The sequence below is a fragment of the Hylaeus volcanicus genome, chromosome 2, assembly GCF_026283585.1.
Source record: "Hylaeus volcanicus isolate JK05 chromosome 2, UHH_iyHylVolc1.0_haploid, whole genome shotgun sequence".
Classification (NCBI taxonomy): domain Eukaryota; kingdom Metazoa; phylum Arthropoda; class Insecta; order Hymenoptera; family Colletidae; genus Hylaeus; species Hylaeus volcanicus.
Genome location: NC_071977.1, coordinates 27794553 through 27817000, shown reverse-complemented (window position 1 = coordinate 27817000; position 22448 = coordinate 27794553). Strand labels below are relative to the sequence as shown.

At 42.6% G+C, this 22448-nt stretch overlaps 1 protein-coding gene across 1 annotated transcript in view; it reads left to right on the top strand.

The window, feature by feature from the left end:
- Positions 1-447: 447 nt before the first annotated feature.
- Positions 448-22448, top strand: part of LOC128885184 (uncharacterized) — a 63349-nt gene continuing 41348 nt past the window's right edge. Inside the window, exon 1 of the mRNA XM_054139067.1 lies at positions 448-878. Within this exon, the coding sequence (XP_053995042.1) occupies positions 808-878 (71 nt within the window). The 5' untranslated portion in view covers positions 448-807. The remainder of the gene's footprint in view (positions 879-22448) is intronic.

The window sequence follows — 22448 nt, the reverse complement described above, 5'->3', positions numbered from 1 at the left end:
CCATCTGGTAAAAAGTATCACGTATTCAAAGCCAGGTTAAATTCTAAGTGAGACGGTTTCCAATGTTATTCTGTATCTACGCAACTTTTTTACTACGTAGACATAACGTATTCAAGACTTTTCTTTATCATAAATATTGTAAGTCGATAGCGTGTCGCCCACTTTTTCATTTGCTACTGCGTGATTCGTATTCCTTTGGATAAGCACGTTTGCCCTTGCAGTTTCGCGATTTTTCTAAACGCTGTATTTAAATCCAGGGAGAGGGCTCGCTTACCAGAAATCTTCGAATATAATTTCGGTGAAAATATTCGCCACGCTCGATCGGATCGAAGAGGCAACCGAAAAGAAAGGAAACGCGGAGGTATCGCGACTGGTGGCTCTCGGAGGAGCGGGGTTATCGAGCAGGTGAGAACGGCACTGAGGCCCAGGTGGAGGTGGCAGCCGGGCCCCGTTCCCTGTTGGTCCTGTCGTCTGTCAGTGGAGCTCAGTCAGCAGACAGTCGGTCGGTCCGGTCAGCTGGTTCCGTCTATACGGTGTTCGAGAGCTTCCTGATGGTAAGCCGATCGTGATTATCCACCCGATGATATAGGACCTGGTAATCGAGCCTCGATCATCAAGGAGTGGAGACAAATTCAGCGGCCCGCGCGCCGCATGTGCGCGAGTGTGCAGCTTCTCCACCGGAAACACCAACTGCACGGTGCGAGGTAAACCGAACGATAAGAAGAGTCGACGGTAGAAACCGAAAACGAGGAAGAAGAAGATAGAAACGCGCCGTGGAACGACGTTGTACACCTGGTCAGGCAGGAAATGACTATATCGTACGCGAGCGAAGTGCCAAACGGCTCCAGCTTCGGCTGCTTCTGGAGGATCCTGGTCAAGTGAGTACACGATGGTTCGTTTTCAACGTCCACGTTCTCCGGCGTTCCCTGTCCGAGCGGGTTCGCCGATTACCCGTCGGCGACTCTGACAGGTCGGACGTAGGATGGGCGGAATTTAATTGGAATAATGGGCGACGAATAGAAACTCCGTGGGGCGATTTATTCGACTGAACGGGTACAAAGACGGGCCGTTTTTTAGTCAGCGTGGAATAGGGCTCAGATTTTGTAGATCGTGGCGCGCTGGAGTAGTCTGACAGATTGCGCAAACCTGATGGAGATGGGTAGACGATTTGTTCGAGTAACAGCTGACAAATAAAGCTCTGTGCGGTGATTTATTCGACTGAACGGGTATTCACTCTAGCAAGCTGAATAGACTTTATTAAAATGGACAGAATTATACTTGAATAATAAATGATTTGGAGTAACGAATGGTCAATTATTCGGACAAACTTTTATTCGTTTAATGTAAAGTACTTTCGTTTTGTAAGTAATTTTATCTAAACAATAGATCAAAAATAAAGACTCCGAACAGCGATTAATTTGATTGAAATGTTACTGGTGCAAATTTTTATTCGTCGAACTTGGGATATCATTCGAATGGGAGCTGATACCGAGGGAACAAAGGAACAGTACCGAGTTGTTTATCTCCCATTCGTTATTCGACGTTCTTATCTAGATAAGTATTTTGCCCATCCTCGACAGGTTGAACAGATTTATCACACGGCATGGGGCCCTAGCAACAAGTTCAACGGGCGCCGTGTCTTTACCTGTCTTTTATTTATACTCTCGCCTCTGTTTCATTCGCGGGAACACCTCTGCTCGCGCTATCTGCACTTTGTCCCTTTGTCGAGTTGCTCTTTGGCGCGACGTTATCGTCTCGTTGTCACGAACACTGGAAAAACCACGTAAAATGGTTCCTCGCGCGCAGAGGAGATCGAGGAGACTGCATTCTTACTCTTCTCGTGACAGGATTAAACATGATTTTCAGTTATTTCAACAGAGAATCAATTTTCGTTCATTAACTCCATTCTCTAAGAGCTTAATGCTCCAAAATTACCTTAAAATTACAATTCGATTTAAACGTCTGGTATCAAATTTGAAACTTAAGGCATTTAAGGGTTAAAAAGATGTTGACAAAGTCTCGAGAAGCAACCAAAGTGATTCGACTCGAGCACAAACGTCTATCTGCGGTTGATAATTGAGTTACCGCGGTATCACCCGATCTTTCTAATCTTTGCTGACCAAGGCGTGCAGGAAAAAATGGTCCAGCCGCGTACGGGCAGGAAAACCCAAACGTAATCGGTTTTTCTCGGTTTTGGCGCATGCGTTCGCAGAATCCCCGTCCAAGGACTCGCGGCCGGCTCCTCCCCCGATGCAGCCGGTCACTAAATCGAGAACACGGCACATGGAGTCGAAAGTTGAATGTTGCACAACGATCCAATGGTCGCAATATCGCAATATATCTTCGTCTTACATGGCACGCCGACTATGTAAACTGTCTAGAAGGCACGCTCCACTATCTTGGAACGCGCCTCTCGAGCGCACGCGTGTCGAAAGTTCGCCGGGTACAGGACAGCGTGCGATACTTTTCTGACATCCAAATCACGAACAACGGCGCGAATTTTGCAAGTTTACGGTATGGTGGAACGAACCATGAATTCTATCCGAGACCGAAACGTCCAGCCACTCCGTTTATCGCGAGATGAACGCGTATCTAATACAGCGACTAAACTGTCATTTGTGTTCGACAGGGAATCATTTGCCTCCAGCTTCTTTAAATTACTTCCTCTTACGGAATATTTTTACATCGATTCGAGCTTACTTGCCCTACGCGCGTCGAGGCAGAAACTGTCCTGATTCTGTCCCCTCGGAGCGTACGGTTACGTGAATCACAGTACCGGAGCACGTAAAACCCGCTAGCACAGAAATGGTGCTCGGTCAACGCTTGCTTGTACGTTTTAAGGAAATAAGGTCGTCGATACATCGATTTTAGTCGTAACGACGCGGCGCGTTACGTGGAACAACGCCACGGGATTTTCGTTCCAGTTGTCGCTTACGTCGAAACGGCACGATAGTGTTTCAATGCGAGCGAATTATCATCGCGTACGTGTACGACGTGCCGATGTGTTACCGTATAGATACTTTAACTAACCACGGTAATGTTAACTTTGAGTCTTTGAATAATAGCCGCGTGACAGCGCATACGGAGCGCGAGTATTGGCACGGAGCGATTCGGGAAACGAATAGTTGAGAACGTGAGAAATATTGCAAACATTTGATTTTTCCCATCATGTAACTTTCTTTCGCGTTTAAGTATAGGAAAGAGTACATCGATCTATTCAATGACGAAGTAGTAGTAACATTAGACATAAACATTGACACACTTGTGTTGTTTTGCAATGTAAAGACTACTACTAATTTCCTCTTCAATTAATTTTCTTAATTTTTGCATATATTTAGGTTTTCATTTTACTTATATATGTTATACGAAAATGTTTTTTTTTACTCACATTTTTCATTGTTTTTGTTTAATCCTTATTTTTTTATAATATAAAATGAAAACTTTAAATGACATTATTTTATAAAATAACCCAATGGAAGAATGGATTTAAATATAAAATACATTATTATATTCTATAATGAATTATACTGGACACTGCTCGAACTCCATAACAATTTCTTCATCACAAAATCTTCTATTATTCGTTTGATTATTCATTCAAAGTGACGATTAGCAACAACACATATCAATACTTCAGACATGTACCTAACACTATTTTGTTATCGACGACACCGAAGTTTTTCCTCATTCCACCTGAACGTAAAACGATTAAGTTAAATTGTGGTAGCCATCAGACATTTACAATGACATTTCTCAGATCTACTAATCTCGTACTGCGAATCACTCCGTGTCACATGTTCGTCACTGTATTTATTATTTAAACGGTTTACGTTAATTTTCTGTACAAACAGCTTAAACTACGGACAGGAAAAACCGTCAATTTGTCCCAGTGACATCACTGCGCGAATTGTAAACTAAATGTTATACAACAAACGTTCTGCAAATGTTCTGATCCCGAAGACGAGTTTATTCAATAAACGAGTCCGAAGACCGACCGGAAGTTCCAGGAGTGGGACAAAAAACGGCCGCAATCGCTTGATTAAATAGTCGAACGGTATATCGACGCGTCGATACCCGCAAGCGCGCGAAACGCAAATCAGCTCGTTGTTAACAAATAAAAGAAGCCACGGTGCACGAAGCCACGAATGAATAATGTGCGTGCATGTTTCTGCGTTTCCAAGAACGAATCCGCGCGTTTCTCCTGTCGCAACAAGAGCAAACAAGCCCTTTGAATTTCAATCGCGTTTAGAGACTAAGCGGAAATGTTTACGCTTGCGTAAAGGGTAGGCGAAATTTCTCTGGGGAAAAAAAAGCCCAGATTAGTCGCAATTAATAAACGATGGAGTAGCTTTCTTTTTCTGAAATTAATAGATAAATACTGAAAGAGGTGAGTCGGAAATGGTATAGTTTTATTTGAATTCATTGTGCTAAGTTCAGCATCCCCTTGAGCGTAACGATTAAGGGACGATTTCATATTTTCGGATGAGTGCACTAAAAGTGACTGAAACTCAGATTACACGGTCTTCGGAATATGCGCAGTCGGCAATGTACGATGTAATATTCTCCGTAAAATATTAATAATTGCAGGTATTAATAAATGTCATACGAAGCGATGAACGTCAACGCCGCATTCGCGCTAAATCATTTGCTGCGCGACAAAAATAGTTGCCTGACCTTAGCGCGAACCACGCGTAGAAAAAATATTCAATTGGTAATGTTTATAGTATTTCTGTATGGTGTCGAGTTATTTTCATCTTCCTTCAGCTTAAAATACCTCTCTGACAAATTAAGAAATACAAATATTTCGTAACCAAACGTAGTATCGCATGTAGCAAAATATGTGACACACTTGGGAGCCATCATTGCTTCCTTGTTAATATTGTACAAGCCGCTTGTAGTTCTAGAATCTTTTCAACATCTTTTCTCAACGTCTTCATTTTCAATCTCGTTTTGGATTCTTATAAATAACTGTAAGATATAAAAGTAGTTTCGTTATAGTAACGTTTTGTATACGTTCTCCATATCACCATTCGCTAATCTAGTTGACATATAAATATTTCAGGAAGTGCCTACCTTTCTGGTTAGGTTATGCAACCTCCCAACATCTGTGCTCTAGTACTATTCTAAATATCTTAACTTAAAGAAAACACCGAGTACAGTAATTTTTCTAGCTCTCGCAGTCAATTCCCCGACATTCGTTTCCTTTTTCTTCTTTACCTAATTCTTGCGCGCATATTTACCTCGTAATTAAAAAATAAATCGCGAAATTAATTCTACGCTTCTCCGATCACCGATGAATTCCTCGAAGAAAAGGTTAGGGTGTCTTCGGACAAAAATTTTCTCCCAAGAAAAATTATGCGACGCGTCAAATAAAAATTTAGCACGTCAATTAGTATACTTACGAAGACATTTCACGAATTTTTTCGGGTGACATGCTCGAGTAGTAACTCGGCAATAAATTAATAATATTCCGGCCCACCGCGCGACGCGATCGTTCGCGAAAACGCGTAAAACGCGTCTTCGTGGCGTACGATCCGCAACGTCCTTGCTGGTGCTCGTTTATTGACATTTCCACGACCTTTACGAGGCGCGTCGGTGGATCCTCGCCGTTCTCGGTTTCTCTCCGGTCTGCAGGCGCCAGCTCGAAAACGGCCTTAACTGCTTTCACAGTAGATCTCGCTTTCCTATGGTCGTTACGCCGCCGCGTGCTTGCCGTCCTCTACATAGAGACGCCCGACGTCGGGGCTATAAATACCTGGGGAGCATCCAGGAATAGAAAATCTTTCGTGATAGCACGCGACGACGATATCGCCGCAAGTCCACCAGTCGTCTCCGAGAATTACACGCTCGATTCAGGAGAAAAATTGCCGTGCGGTTTGCTGCAATTTGCGAAGGAAGCGGCTGCGTTTAACTCGGCGCATCCTCAGAATGCTCGCGACTGGCTGCAATTCACGAAAGCACCGACGTGCGCGTTCCTTCGAGACTAATAGCTGGAATCGGTTAGAGTTACGAATTCCAAAGCTTCTGATAGTAGTTCATTAAGGACACTCATCGGGTAATGATCGAACCAGAATGCTTCCCGATATTTCAAAGATATTCCACTCACGTGAAACGTCACTCGTGTTTCTTCGTCCAGTATGTAGGTTTTAAGGGTTCGCTTGTTCTTCTTGTGGCACGAATAGAACCTCGATTACTGCATTGCAACTTCTGCAATAATCAAGGTATCCGATCTAATCCAGTACACTGGTCGTGCACGGTCTTCTCCTTCTCTCTTCTTCTTTTTTTAATATCGCCAACACGGTGAAGAAACGCGTTAGATCGATGAACACGTGTAACACGCATATGGAGAGACAAAAAGTAAAAGAGCTGCCTTGAAGTACACGACAGTAGTCGATCTGACTGCTCTCGGCTGCACTCGTTCCGCGAACGTACGCGCGGGCGCGTGATCTATTGCGAAAACGATCTGCTATGTAAATAAGCATGCGACCATGCTCGCCTTCCAGTAACCACGGGTAACAGATTTTCTCGACCCTTCGTGTGTGTCCAATCTGAATGTTTCTCTTCTCGGAATCGTTAATTTCACGTTGAATAATTGCTCCGCATAGTCGATCCTGAGCTCGCAGTGCTTGGCGAACGCTTTCGGTCTTGGTGGTTTCGTAGCAATGCCACCGTTCCGTAATTCGTTTTTCCTCGAACAGACAAGCGAGAAAAATGCCGCATGCCTCTCCCTCGTGGAGTTAACCGCGAAATAATTTTTGGCGGTCACTCAGGCGTCACGGTACCCCTAGAACGGGCGTGAGGCCATCGAATGTACCAGTTACACGGATGGAGGAGGATCTTCCAGTTTGCTCTTGCATCTCGCAGAAGCGTTTCGCTGGTCGCGATGCGGTCGGCATGCGAGACGGTTCTTTTTCTCGTGCACGGCTTCCGGAGCAGTTCATACCAGCTTTCCTATCCGCCTACCGGAGTCGATGCCCAAAGAGGACAGCAAGAACGACGATCTATAAATACCCGAGAGAGTCCAGAACGATCTATAAATACGAACCCACTAGCCAGGAATAGAAAATCCCGGCTGGTTTTACCGATATGGAATTTAATAATAATCGAGCTCGCGGAATGGAACGCTCGACGGATCCGTTACGAGGCTGGTCATTAAGGAGGAGCATCGTCATCTTTCAGGCTAGAGAAACGCTGATATTTGGGATCTTTTTACCGATGATGTCGAGTGATACAAATATTCTATAGGTGCAGTGAAAGTGCATATAAAGAACAATGTTTTTGCCAACTTTCATGAAAGTACAGTAACTTGTAATGTCGTGAGTGTAGAAAGGCCTTGTTCTGATTCGAAAAGTCATCATTGAACGAAACAAGAATTTTTAGGAACTCTGTCGATATAGGAGACATGATTATCACGAGAAAATTGAAAAAATCAATATTTCAAAAAGTTCATCCGAGAACCAAAGAAATCCACCCTTCGACACTCAATTCTCAAATTCCAATAACGTGAGTTACAGAAACGCTGTTATCTTCTACGCAAGTCGACACATCATTGCGAAAATTGACAGAAATGTGGTCCAGCGTACGCACTTTTGAAGCATCCAACAAACAAGTCACATCGAATATTTCGTTTAGTAAAAAAAAAATTCCTATATATGAGTATTTCGCGCAGGCGAAAAAGCGGCGACTTCTGATTAACGATAGGGGTGGCGCGTTCGTGCATAAATCTCGTCCAAGAGGCGCACAGACAGTTATGACTTTACGAGCCGTCTACTCCGGCGCGTTTAGCTACTTACGGACCTAACATCGACGAAACGAGCACCTGTACACGGCCACGTGTAACTGTTGCGCCGATCACGCGCGCTAAATAGTCCCGGCGCGTGAACGGAAGCACCGTGGTAGCGAATCGCACGCGTGAAAGCAAGAACGGTTTCACGGTGCACGGAAGACTGACCAAGATAAAGCATTCGGATGATATTCGACCGGCAGTTTGCGGAAAAGTGAAATCCTCGCGTGCTCGATGATTTCGAATTGCTCGATACCGCGTTCCCTTTTAATACAGGTTTATTAATAATTAAATCAGACCTCGATGTTTCGTAAATCCTTCAAAGCCATTTTCCTCTTTGTAACAGTATATCGGTCGATGTACAGAAAAGAGTTTTTTTAGTAGTTTTTAGATCGACATGGAAAAATATTTTACGCCCCATTGCGACAGTTAAAACAGAGCGCTTGGTCTCGCGATAAACCACGAATGCAGAGAGCTTCTCAGAAGCGATGATTCACATCCGTTAATTAACCGAATCGTGATCCGATATACGTCAAGCGATCTGCGAGTCCTCGCGGGTATTCATCGAACGCCGCACAATCCACGAGGATTTTATTGTTCCTCCATCTCTTAATCGGCGAACATAGATCAGGTAGTCGTCAGCTGATGAAGTTCAAGTGGCCTCTGAACCAGCGACATGTAAACACCATAGAATCAACTTGTCGTTCAAGGCCACTTTCCCCATTGCGAAACATACCAAACACGACTTCTAGTTTTACGCCATGCGAGCTTATTCCTCTAGGCGAGAGAAAACATCGAGTATGTAAGGTAGTGCAATTTATATAGTCACGAGTGGAATTAAGCTGTTCCAGACTGTTGGATCAGCCTCATTGATGAGTCCATTGATAAATTAGGATCTTCATTTCTCGTAAAATAAATTAATTTTAGATTTCTCGAAGGGGATACCATTTATATCTTTAATTAATCTTTCCATTTCTCAGTAGAATTAATTCATGAATTTGTAAAAGATCGAAAAATGCTCGAATAAAAATAAAATTCAGGTAATAGTGTACAAGCAAGTAGAAATTTATCGTGCACAATACGCAACCAACCTTGTATCCGGCAAGGGAACTGAGTTTCTAAGGTAGCGACCAAAACGAATCCCTAAACAAAAAAAAAACACAAAAAAACTAAAAATAATCGTGTCTGCGGAAAATGCGCGAAATGCAGGTGTCGTAAGAGTAAAAGTCAAAAGCAGGAATCGGGTAGGCGAAGGCGGCAACTTTCCTCGATCGGCGACCGTGAGGAGCCAGCGACCGTCGCGGTAACTAGGCCATTGTCTCTCAAATTGTTCGATCAGGAGCGTCTCGCGAGAATGCAAAAAAAAGTCGGGAACGGTTGTCCCAGTGTTCTCAGCCGTCGTCGCGTTGAATCGTCGCTACCCAATCGGTCACGTTCGGGTTCGTGTGTCGCGACCAGTGAACGCGCCTATCGCGGGCTTGTAACGTTGTCCCGGCGTCTTCGTTTATTCTAGAAGCCTGCATGCACGGCTGCACGAACGTAGTTGCATTGGAACCACGCCGAATGACAATGAGCGGCTCGCCGCGCTGCAAACTGCGAGCGTATGACACACATTTCGTTCACCTCTCTTGTCTTCCGCGGACTGCCGCGAGTACTAAGCGCGGTCGCGCGCGCGTTCCGACTCGACGCACGTAAACGCGTCGTACGTTTATGTTCGGGCACCGTCGAGCCGGCCGCGTCGCTGTCGAGTCGCCTAGAAACCTCGGGTGACCCGGTCACCTGTCACATTACGGGCGATCTTTGATCGATCTCGTCAAGAAGTCGTACGTCAGAAGGGTCATTCTCTGTCAAATTATAAGAAATTCTTGGAGTAACAATTTTGACTCGGAATTTGGATATGGCGTAGCTGTCGTGTTGCTCAGGAACCTGAAGCGACCCCACTCGCTTGTCGTTGTGGCAATCTTTTTCTATCGAGGATAGGACATGAAAAGTTATTATGAATTTTTGGAGTAATTATTTGGGTTCGAATTTGGAGATAGCGTAGCTGTCGAGTTGCTCATGTTGCGATAGATTCGGATTCGGGAATCCCCTCTGAAGTTGGTAAATATGATAAATTCTGGATCATTTATAAAATTGCCCGGCGATTTTATATAATCCCCAACTCGTAATGGGGAATGTGATAAAATTGTTAATGCATATGCTGTCTACGCGGAAATGCTGTCCGAGTACTGTCTGACTAGGGCGGAGTAATACTACCGAGGGCGGGAATGTCGATTCTATCAATTAGCTATTAGCCTTCCACGGAACCAAAAATCACCGGATAAATTCTCGAGTTTCATCGATGAAAACATGCCTTAATTGTTTTCACGCGTTATTGTTCGCAGGTGTTTCTTTCTGCACTCTCTAATGAGAATTGTATGTGCCGTACGTGCTTCTGCCCGATACCAGAAGACTTACGTATTAGTTGTGACAATAAAAGAACAATGTAAACTTGTTGTTATGATGTGCTCGGTGCCACTTGCGAGTTCGTTTGAAAAGATCTTCGTGATCATAATTTTGATACACATTGTCAACTGGTTTTGTATTTCGAGATTATTCGAAAAGATACTTGTTAGTTCGAAAACACGTCGAACAAAATATAGTTTTGAATTTATTCTATTTTTTAGAGAACGCAACGCAGTAAATTCTCAATTTAAAAAGATCCTGTTAAAGCTTATTTTAGTGGTTAAATGCGAATATTACGAAAAGAGATAAAAACAAGGAGGTTACGATAGATCCGGCCGATAAGTTTTGTTTTCACGATGTACGCGATGGTATTCGCGAAATCGCGGATCCCGGAGCGGATGCTGGCGGGTTTCAATGCCAAGAAACAGAAAAACCACAGGGGACCCCAGTCACGCTATGCAGGCGGGAATGGCAGCACATTTTAATTAGTAAACGAGCGAAGCCGAATGCCCGTCACACGTCTGGCAGTAAAACGACTATTTCGCCACTGAGTTTCGTCCCTGTGCCGTGTCGTTTAACCCGCGTACGCGTGCTCTTCATCGGCTCGATCAAGGACCAATGGAAACTTTTCGAACAGCGTCTTCGCGGAAGGGAAAACGGGTTCCTCGCTGTTGTAACTCGTCTTCGAGTCGCGTCCGCCCCGAAAACAGTATTTTCTTCCGCCTATTTGGATGCAAATATCATGCCCTGCAGGTTCGCACGATTACTAGGAAGTAAGGATGATTCTAAAAAGAGAATTCGATGTGATTCCACGAAAATCACCTTTAATCTCAGAGCCATAAAACCCCTGTTATTAATTAATACGCTTATTGCTACAATATTGCTGAAGTAGGATTTTTAGCACTCGACATGAAATTCTGTAGAATTCTATGAAATTCTTTTTGAGAAATAATGCTCCTCCTTTTTTTAATAGAAAAATAAATTGTCAACATTTTTAAGCAATTTATAGAGTTCTACGTTTAATGTTCATGCTCGCTGTAGCGTTTTCGATATGCATGAGTATCAGGTGAAACAGACTGATGTGCATTGAAAGAATGAAACGATACAGGTGCAGTCTTACAGAGGCTAAATCTCGCATTGCTAGAGTGGGCGTCACTTTGAAAGTGAATAATTTGATTCTGGACCAATACGTGCCAACTTTCTTTTGTTTACGTTAACCTACAAACGAGAGAGATTCGTTATTAGATTTCTGAACGAGAAGTTGCTCCATAAGAACGTGGTTGGCGACTGGTATTAAATTGGTATTAAAGTGTTCTTATTATACTACAATTATGGAAAGGTGTTCGAGATCTTAATTGCACTTGGAAATATAGCACAACTGGTGTAAATAGCCACGAAGACATGGATGACATTCTACACGCGGCATTTTCAACTACTAAGCGAGTCAACCTTTACATAACAACGCTCCACTGTTACTATTTCTACAAATAATATTTCTACAAATAATTTATCTTTCCCAGTACGAATCATTCCCATTTAAGTTCATCCACAACGAGGCAAACAAAAATCTGATTTTCCACCAGATACAATTTTTAATTGCCCCATAGTAACAAAAAAAAAAACAAACAAATAAACTACCAATCGTGCTTCATAATAGTATACAACGCAACACCTAATGTTTACAAATATTACAAAATTATTCCTCCTTTATACAAATTACGAAACCTCGGATTCGTGTCCAACTCGTAAACATTTAATCGCGCAAAACGATCCGCAGCTACGTTATGTTTGGCATTCGTTTCTGCGATAGACGAGGAGGTGGGCCGAACGCAAATTCCCGTAGAATCGAAACACCTTCGGTGCCAATTTCACGTGCACGGAAGCCGATGGTACCAAGGAAGCGACCGAGAAGTTCGTCAAAGAGAGGACACGACGCGGAGCATCACTCCGTGAAGCGTGACCGGCGTTAGTTATGCAACGTTTTGTGTTGCCTCGTGTCCTTGTTGCCCGCATTGGTATTATCTTGCTCAGAGCGAGGAATCAATTACACTTTGTTGCCTTGATGATGATATCTTGTCGAAAGGTGAAGGAGACCCTTGGCCGAAGCGCGAGCTCGAGGAACGATCAATATGCCGGAGAGGTTTTCGAAAGGAACCGAGCGATTTTCGTTTGATCGACAGATAGGAAACGAGGTCGCAGGAAAAGTATGCCCTCGTAAAGAAAATGAGGCGGTCACCGTTGGCGCTTCGGGCCGGCTAAAACGCTCGCAAAACGGGTCTTGCGAAATAGCTTCGGGCTATGATATAATACGTAACAGTGAATCGTAAATCGCTCGTAGTTACGTGAACCTATTTTTTATTTTTGCCTATACGTCAGTGCCCTCTAAAAAAAAGTGAGTTTTATGGAAGTACGCGGCGACATTTACTTGTTTATTAATCTATTTATCAGCGGAAGAAATCTATGTGCATAAGAATGACATGCTTGAAAGTACTATATGCATTTAATTAAAATGCAGTAGCGCTACGTCGAGAATAAAACTTTCTATAAAAACTATAGGCAACAGTGTTTTGTAAATATTTCTCGCAGGAACTTCCATTTTCAATCTAACTCACACTAGTTTCATAATGAACGTGGCATGCGACCATTGAGCGCTTTGTGCAGAGGGTCACACCTGCCCTCCTCGGGAATGTTAATTCCTAGAAGACTCGTTACTGTGTCTGTTGTCATTGAAGGGCATTGTTCCCCGTGCCTGAGTCGATATTCTACGCACACGAGCCTGGCAGAAAAGTTACTAATAAAACTCGTCTCGTTCGAAGAATCTCCATCGATTTCCTCGCATCGGCGAGCCTCTGCGGAATCAGAAAGTCGAACGTAGCGACGAGTTCGTAAGTCAGGCTATGAATATCGACGAACCAGTCGATCGACCCGGGAATCGACCTTGCGTTCGGCATTTATTCGGCTGTTACGCGGTAAAACAAACAGGAAGATACCTGCGAACGGTGAGACACGAATACAGTGACCGCGAAAATATTTACTCAGGCAAGAGTTTGTCGTAAAGTCACGTGTGTACCTGAGGAAAATATAATTACCTACTTCTCTTTTTTTTTGGTAAATACAGTTCAGGGTCTGAAAATACTCCTTTTAGACGAAAATAAATTTTTACTTGAATCCAAAGAACATTCCTTCTAATGTTACATATGACAATCGACAAATAAAAATTTATTTTTACTGGGAGAAAATCTAAAAGGTAAAACGTGACACACAATCGACTCGAAAAGAGCGAGAGAATTAATTCACTCGGTGTTAGATCGACTGAGAGATGTCAGAATTCTCGAATTATAAATATGTCAAAGACAATTGCTTGACAATCTGATAGTACACTCATGTAAAAATCCAAAACTATCTAAAAATATTCAGCAGATAATTCAATTTTTTCTCTTGATCAGCGTGAAATTTTACGACAAACATTTGGCTGCGCGAACAGCTCTGTTTCTGCCCAGCTAAGCAAATACATCGTTAACGTCCTAATTCCGATCGCGTTCGAGGCTCGACGCTCGTAAATCATCGTGGAATGTTTAGATAAAATTAGCAAGCTCCCAGTGTTAGCGGAATACCGATTCTTCTGGTGAATCGATAACCAGAAATGTGGTGCAAGCGGGATGTTTGGCACGAATCCGGGCTGCCTAAGCTGACACACGCGACAGCCGCGAGTACCTTCCACGCATAATTGACGCACTTCTCGCACCTCGGTTAGAGATACAAGGTTGTTCGTAAATGTGTCACTGTCAATCAAACTCATCGGTATGTATAACGTTTATCTAAACACTAGTCGATATGCTAGGCAGCTTAATTATTTTCATGGTCTGTGGCAGGGAAAGGAACGCGTCGCACCTTGCCAACGAAAACAAGAAAAAAAGAAATCATCGGTGAAACAATATACATGTGTATTCCTGATTCGTCGATAGCCTTGGTAAATGCCGCGAGAAAAATATTCGACATAAAACTCGTAGGTTGTAGATTTGATCCATTCGTGAGGGCTGCGAAGGCGAGAAATATAATAGGAGGTTTTTGGGTTAGTAAAAGTGAATCTAGTATTAAGAATACAAGCTTAAAAATTATATTATACGCACAGTTATAATTACTAAGCAATTTCAAGTATACACAACAACGTACAAGAACGTTTGCTCTATAAAAGCTTAAAATCCACAGGTTTTAATCAACGACTGTTTGCAGATGCTTCACAGATGACAGTGCTCAAAGGGACAAAGTAATATTCAAATGTGCTAGACAATCGTATTCCGAGGAATAGCCTATGGCATACTCGAAGTCCATTATACTCTGCGTTGTTTTTAAATTCTTCGGACTAGCTAATATTGATGTCGCCTGTCCCGACAGACGGACGTCTCTATTAACTCGTTGCGACGGCAACGTAGGAAACGTACGTCTCCCAGACTCTGAGAAACCGTAAGATTATCATAGCTAACGAGGGTATTACAATTAAGTAACACATATTTCGACCTAACCACGGATTCTTCTCGGAAACCGTTGACAGCTGTCAACGACTAATACGATTTCTCAACGTTGATCGTGGAAAAACTCGTCGGTAATCGAAACGTTCGTACGATCTGGTGTTTCCCATGGAATCGTCGGGCCTTGGCCAAGCGTGCGCAATTTTCATCGTTGAATTCGTGATCCTCTTCGTAACGCGATTAATTAATTGCCAACATAACGTTCTACGTGAATCATCCACTGTATTTATGTAAATATCGCACGCATCGCGCTTCCGCGATCGAGGAACGCGTTAGCATTTTGTACGGTGCTAACAGTCTGTTTTTTTAACGATGCAACGGAAATTACGTCGAATCGGTAATTTTTTTTTCCAATTGGAATTCTCTTATCCGCGGCGGCGAGTATCGACGAGGATGATTTCGAGATATCGCGCGTATCGTAGCCACGGAATCGCTTACGCCGCAACTGCGCAACGGGGAAACAATTTGCCAGACTGATCAAACAATATTTTTTTTTTCTTGCCGTGTCTCGTGAAAACAACAGAGACTAATACCATCTGTTTAAAACATAATTGCTGCGTTGCGAGATGAACAAAAAAGAAATAATTCTGGTGTGGGAAAGCTGCATTAAACTATTATAAAAAATTGTCCGTTCTTTTTGTTAGTGTTCGCGTTGAGAACAGGTTTCGAACTAACACAGTCATTCTCGACGACTTTAGCGCTAGTACACCAGAGTTTTTGAAGTTTTCATTTGTTTGCTATAAAATATTTCCATTCATTTCAATTTTTATTCAAAGAGTCCGCTAACTCTGTTCGAGTAGATCTCTAGGTATTCAGAAAATAATTTCTTTCTCGTCAATCTTCAATACCGAAAATTCGAAATTTTTATGACTATACCATAACGAATCATAGAACATACACCGAAAATTTCAAATCGATCGCGAGGCTAGTTTTTCTACAATAAAATCAAGAACATCGAGCAAACCGCTCTGGCGACTTTAATGCGTGGTAATTAATATATAGCACCGAAGCATCGAAATTTCTCGAGCCAGCTGTGTACACGCGCGTCTCAGTTTACGCGTATCAAGAGACACACGGAAAGATTACGCGCGTTATTCTTCGGATGAGAACACGCGAACGATCGACAAACACACGTGCTTTCGCGGTAACTGTATTTCCGCGAGCGTCGATTTAACGTCGAAGCCGAGAAGTCTCGAGGAAAAGAGCAGAGTATAGCCTCGTTTAAAATGCCAGGCTCCACCTACGTTGGAAACTATCGCGGTTTTGCGTCAGTACCTCTCGAACACCTGTTCCGAGTTCGCTTTCGTAACAATGCTTATCGAGATTCGTTCTCGTTACGAACTCGCCTGATCCTCGTGGGCGGATGAGTTCTCTTCCGCTATATTAAAGCGGTAAAGAGCTCGACGTTAGTCATCGAGTTTCCTTTTCACGTTACGATGAAGAAAGACGTGTAGCGGTATAATTCCACAATTTTTGGTTATCTACTTCCAATGCTAAATTTGAGGGAACGGATAAAGCATTTTATATACCTCCTGACAGTATACACAAGTCAAGCTGTATTCATTGTACGTTACTATAAAATAAATTCCTCAACTGTTCTCAACTCAACTGTTCTAAATTTCTCAACTGTTGTGGTTTCAGTCAGTTATACGAGCTCTGAAATTAATCTTTTTCGTTACCTTCAGACTCTAAAATTTGTTGGCCTGTAAATACAACTTAAATAAGTGTAATATAAGAAGAAGAAATTAGTTTATTATTGCTAGGACTCCTTTTCTCACAAATTTTAACTAAACCTCCCGGCGAGCTCAACGTTTAGTTGAACGGAGCAGACTGAACGAATCTTCGAACATAAATCTCATCTCACCGCAACACCCATTTAACTAAGAATTCTATAAATCACGGCATTGATCTTCGATTTCAATGATTCATAAATCACTGGAAACGGCCCGAAGGGAGGCGTTTCTGCGGTTACTCTTGCCGTGGTCTAGACTGTTTATCAAATCGCTACTCATCGAGAGTCCACCGCCCCTCCTCATTGTCTTCGAGCGAGGAATAAATGAAAAAGACAGAGCCAGCAAAGAAGGACGACTCCAGTTATCGCATTCCGCCTCGTGGATCCTTAGATGGGCTCGTCTTAAACATCCCACGAGGCTCGTTTCCTCTTCGGTCTTTTCTTGCGCGAGCAGAAGCCCACGAGCTTCTTGCCAGCGAAGCGTTTATAGAAGCGCCCGAGTACTTTGGTGGATTGGAAAAGAGGAACGGTTTTCAGCGATCGTCTCAGCGGCGCGGACGTTAGTATAATTCAACCGGGGAGCTATCCTTCAACGTCAGGTCCCGGCGACGGGGCAAGGAACTGTCGTAAATACATTTCGATTGGATCCAACTCGACGGGACCTTGACTCGTCGATCGCTTCGCCGCGAAGACGGGAGGAAACGTGTTCTTTGTTCCGCGGATTAACGAAAGAAATAATTATGCAACGCCACGATGACGAATTCTTCCGCGGAATCTGCGCAGATTTCAGCCGGGAGGTCGTCTCGAATGAAATTCAACGAAGTTGAATTCTACGTTGGTATCGTCGTATCGGAAACACCGAGGTAGGATGATCGACGAGGCCAAGTGCCATGTTCTTGTAGCTCAATAATTATTTTGAAAGATTAATGAATTTTCATTGCATCTACGGTTTATTCTGGAGATAATATCCGTAGATATTCGTGGATATGATATTCGTGGAGATAATATTCGTAGATATTTCGAGAGCATGAAGAACGCTTAGACGCGATGACCGTGACCATGGAGCACGCGAGAGGAAACAGATATATCTCGATGATGACTCGACTTATTACGAGTGATGGAACCGATAGGACTAGGTATCGATGATACCTAAGCAATTCGACACCGGAACACTTAACGCTAGGATGGTACTCGACGAGTTCGTCTTCTGGGATGATTCGAAACTTCTGTCGAACTAGAATCATATTTTAATTAGAAGAATTTGTAGTATCTATAGAAAAAGTCTCGATTGTATGAAACAACGGTACTCCTCAGCTTATGATAAATAAAAGTACATGATTTGACTATTGCTTGAAGAACCAACTGAATTTATCATGATTCAATGGAATCATATTTCTGAAAGTAAATTTATTTTACAAGAAGAAGAACATCCTCAGGGTCCCTCTCTTGGCCATTCCATCTCGCATCGCGCGCTTAATAAGATTTTCGAAAGCGTTTTTTCTCGACTGCCTTTCACTCGAGGTGCATTGTTCTTAAATGTCAGCTGCACCGAATTTCTTTGTTCTCGCCTCCTCGAGACCAGTATAGAGGATCGATTATGTCACGCTAAAAATGCGGGAACTTAATAGCGGCGGCGGCTGAATCCAGGAAAGGAATCGAGACTAGTTACCGTCGACCTTTCATTAATAATTCACTGGCGTTCGCTGTTCGGTCGTAAAGCACCGGTAACCGGGAACGAACCGATGGAAGACCAGATCCGAGTCGGTTCAACATCCGTGTCGCGATTGTAATTTCACTTCCGCTTTCGTGGGGCACGGAGTAACCGTCGACTAATAAATCAGCGTGATGTAACGCGTTTAAGAAGCGTCATGCATGCGCCAGGCGGTCGTGGAACGCAAACTCACGGATTAGGTCACGGATTAAACTGAGAGGGAAGATTTAAAGTACACCTTCCCGATTCTGATGTAACTTCGCAGACCTTTATAGCTGCTGAAAATGAAGGATTTTTTTAAAACACGTTTAACATTAAATCTACAAATGTTCATTCGTAATTATCTTTACCGTAATGGGACAATTGGTTAGTCTTAAAGGCACTTTTCTTAATTAAATACAAAAATACTTTACGTAGAATTAAATTGAATGTTGTGTGAAGCAATTGTATATAATTCACATATAAATGTATATAATTTACATGTACATACTATAAAAAATCACATGATAAGAACCAGACATGTCTGTCAATAATATTATCTAAAATTCCAACAAACTAGCCTTATTAGAAACTAAGTCATGCTAGTTGCCATTTCCAAAACACTATCAAGCAAGATAAATCAATCTGTTCCTAGACTGGCACCTGAAAGTTACCTAAAACGTTCAAATGAAGGTGGACCATTTGATGAACATTCCTCGACGGATGAAAGAAGTGGGAATCGAACGAACGAAATAGTACCGCGGCGAAGCGTAACGTTGGTCGTCTGGTCGACAAGAGCGATAAAAGGCCTTGGCGAGCCTTGACCGGTGGACCGTTACTTTACGCCATATAAGTTGGATAAAGCTCCCTGTTTCCCTCTTACCGGGGCAGCTACGTTGCAGCTGTGCTCCCTTTTATTGTCTCAGCTTTCCTCGTAAATCCGACACTGTATAGAGCGAACGCCAGGACAAACCAATATCGCAGTTGTAAAAACGCCTGGAATGGATATATGGTATCCCACTGAAGTTAACGCACCGTGGATACTTTAAGGTGATCGCTATCGGGCGTCACATGTTCGCGACGTGCCGATTCTCGCGAGACAGTGTCGGTTGAAAGTATTCGCGCAGCACTGTTTCTGTGTTAAAAATGCTCGCGACTGGGAAAAATATCGAACTACCTGCTTTAGATATTCTAGCTTATTAGGCAACGAGTATTAGTATCGTAAATAAAGCGATACTAGGGTAGTAACATGAGTCTGGCCAAGTCAACGTGAACAGCTGGGTGTATAGGATTCTTGTTTTTCTTTTTTTTTTTTTTTTTTATTTAATATAATTATTAGGTCCGTTTCATTAATTTCGTTGATCTGTCAATTTTAAAGTGTACGAACTTTAGACGATGTGTAACTAACAATTTAGTCGGTCACTGTAAATTCAGCTTGTGTGCCGTGGATTGAAACGATAAGTACTTACCTCTCGCATTGTGTAATTAAGGCATTAGCGGATCGACGTTGCGAAGTTACTCGCAAAATTGTTCGCAGACACGTTCTTTCCTGGTTGCATTTATACCCGAAGACGATACTTGGTCCGAGGGTAATTATTTCATAACGCATCTACATTTTTAGCTCGCGCTACATACAGTGAGTTCTAAAAGTATTCGTACTCTTACCTGTGCAAGTACATAGGCGAATGACTTATCGTGCACTCAAGATAACGTAATAAATGTAAACACGGAACAGGTATCAATTCTAGACACGCTCGATTCTCGAAATTTTTTAAATACCTCGTTGGCATGGCCGTTGACAGTTTAATGAAAGCATCGCGTTTCACTTTTACTACGGCATTTAAAATTTATAGCTATCGGTGGCGCTGTAATTATTATTTCAAACACAACGCGAGAGAGTCGCGATGAAATAACGCTAGCTTTGGAGATAAATTGAAAAGTTCAGATATGAAATCGGCGCACTGGTTCTACGGTCTACCTTATTTCAATTTTATAAATAAGTATTAATCGAGCGCTTTGTATCTTTCTCGTTATCAACCTGCAAGTTGTATACATTTACAAATAATAACAAGAACACGAGGCCATAAGACTTGTTCCTTAAAGAACTCGAATATAAAACGATATGTACTCAATTTTTATAAAGAAAACAAAAGATACTATTTGTACTCTGTTGATTACTCAAGCATCTCATGTTGTAATCTAGGCAACAAAGAATTTTTTTTCATCATTCAAAGTGACGATGATTTAAACTTCGGACATCAAATTTGTCAAACATTTACCTTACAATCATTTACACTCGCAATGGACGAGGGCCATAAATAGTTTTGGGGTTCACTGTAAGCATAGTTAGTCGTTAATTCGTCGGATTTTAAGCACGTAAATTAACGAAAGTTTATCGTCGGCCTCGCTAAGGCGGGAACTAGGAATAGAGATCGCGATCCAGATCATTTCGCGAAACACTGTCTAGTCTAAGCCTAACGGTGATAAATAATCGACCCCGGCGAAGGTGGAGAGCATTGTTGGCTAGTTAGCGGAGCAACACAACGGTGACTCACGTTTCAACAATATTTAACATTCCGCGGTGATACGAAAGCAGTTATAGCGCAACAGTCACTTCCTACGCGGCCCAGACCGTCTCGAACTGGTATAACGCTGAGCACTCTTGAAAATTACAGTTCGTTTTACAGACAGAAGTTGTCGTCGTTAAATCACGATCCACGAATAATTTTATCTGGGAAAATCTGTATCGCTGCATTCTTATCAAAGGACGTGTACGCGATCAAAATAATTAGTATAGAATTGGAGAAGGTTCTCAAAATATTGCTACGTATTGTTAATTTAAGCAGCTCAATTTAAAACAATTGTAATATTACGAGGTTAAATACATTTTAATTGATTGCATGCTCTCGAAGGATCACAAATTACTCCAGTTCTCATCTCATAAAATAAAAATAAAAAGAATTGCAGTTAAAGTACAGCCAATTCTCAGTTTTCCTTTGAACATTTCAACGTTACGTAAGTTGACGCGTTTCGCACGGGACAGTTTAAACTTCGGCGAAATTATCGCGTTAATCGTAGACGGCGCAGCGGAGCGATTATGGCAGCGATTCGAACGCGTTACGGTCCAATTTTCGCCCCAATCGGCCGTCACCGCAGGGGCAAACGACATCGTATTTATTCGGAGTTACGCTCGCGTCACAGCGTGGCCGATTTCGCGTGGAAACCGCGGAGCGAACCGAGAGAAAGGACTAAAAAGGAAACGCTTCTGTGCCAGGCGAAATTGCCGCTATAGTGGATATTATGTTACAACGATCTTGCATAAATACTTGACATCTGTTCAGTCTCTAGCCATCCAGCTCGCCCATTCACTCCGAGGACGAGGAGCGCGTTCGTCCGCGTATGTCAATAGCTGTTTGCATCTACGTCGATCTTTCGCGTCGACGTCTTCTTCGACTTCGTCTTTGAGAACTTTAAAATCGATGGTATAGTTTTCGAGATATTGAGCTGTTAAGAGTTACGTGGGCCACCCTGTATAAAAATTGTTTGAATCGAAAAAAGGATTACGTCGATATCCACTTCGATGACGAGACTCCCGCGACTCGATGCACAAATTCGCGCGAATCGCAGCTCGATAATGACGTAACGCTCGAAACATTATCGTTAGCGATTAAGTATGCAGCGCCATCGGGTCGTCTGCTTAATTGCGCTCATCCTTGTACATCATTATGTATTACTTCATAAATCAATCGTTCAACCGAAGAATCCTCAGGATTTGCGAACGTCGATTGGAACGAGCGGGAACGATCGACAGGTCAATCGTATGCGAACCATCTTCGAGAACGAAAACGAGTTTTTCTAATTGCACGATGAGTTCACTGTTCACTGTCACCTGTTTTTATAAACCGAATGTTTCCTACCATGAGAGACGATTGGCCATTATTAGAAGCGAAAAGAGTTTACTCGACAGAAATAATTTTGGAGAAGAGGACCGTCGAATAATTCGTGCCATCGTTTATTAAAATTCATGAATGAAAAATGTTCAGCGTAGGATCAAATCAGTCGCTTCCCGACATTCCAAAGACCAGCTCGACGAATCGCGATACGATACACACGCTGAGTCCATCGTTATATTAACATCTCTCCGCCAAATGAATCAATCGTAGGAACGTTTAATGAACATGTTTGCGACGTTCATTCCTCGTTGACAGTGGACGTAAGTGTCCATATATTAATCCCCAAGTATTCCACGTTCCTAGTAAAAATCGTAAA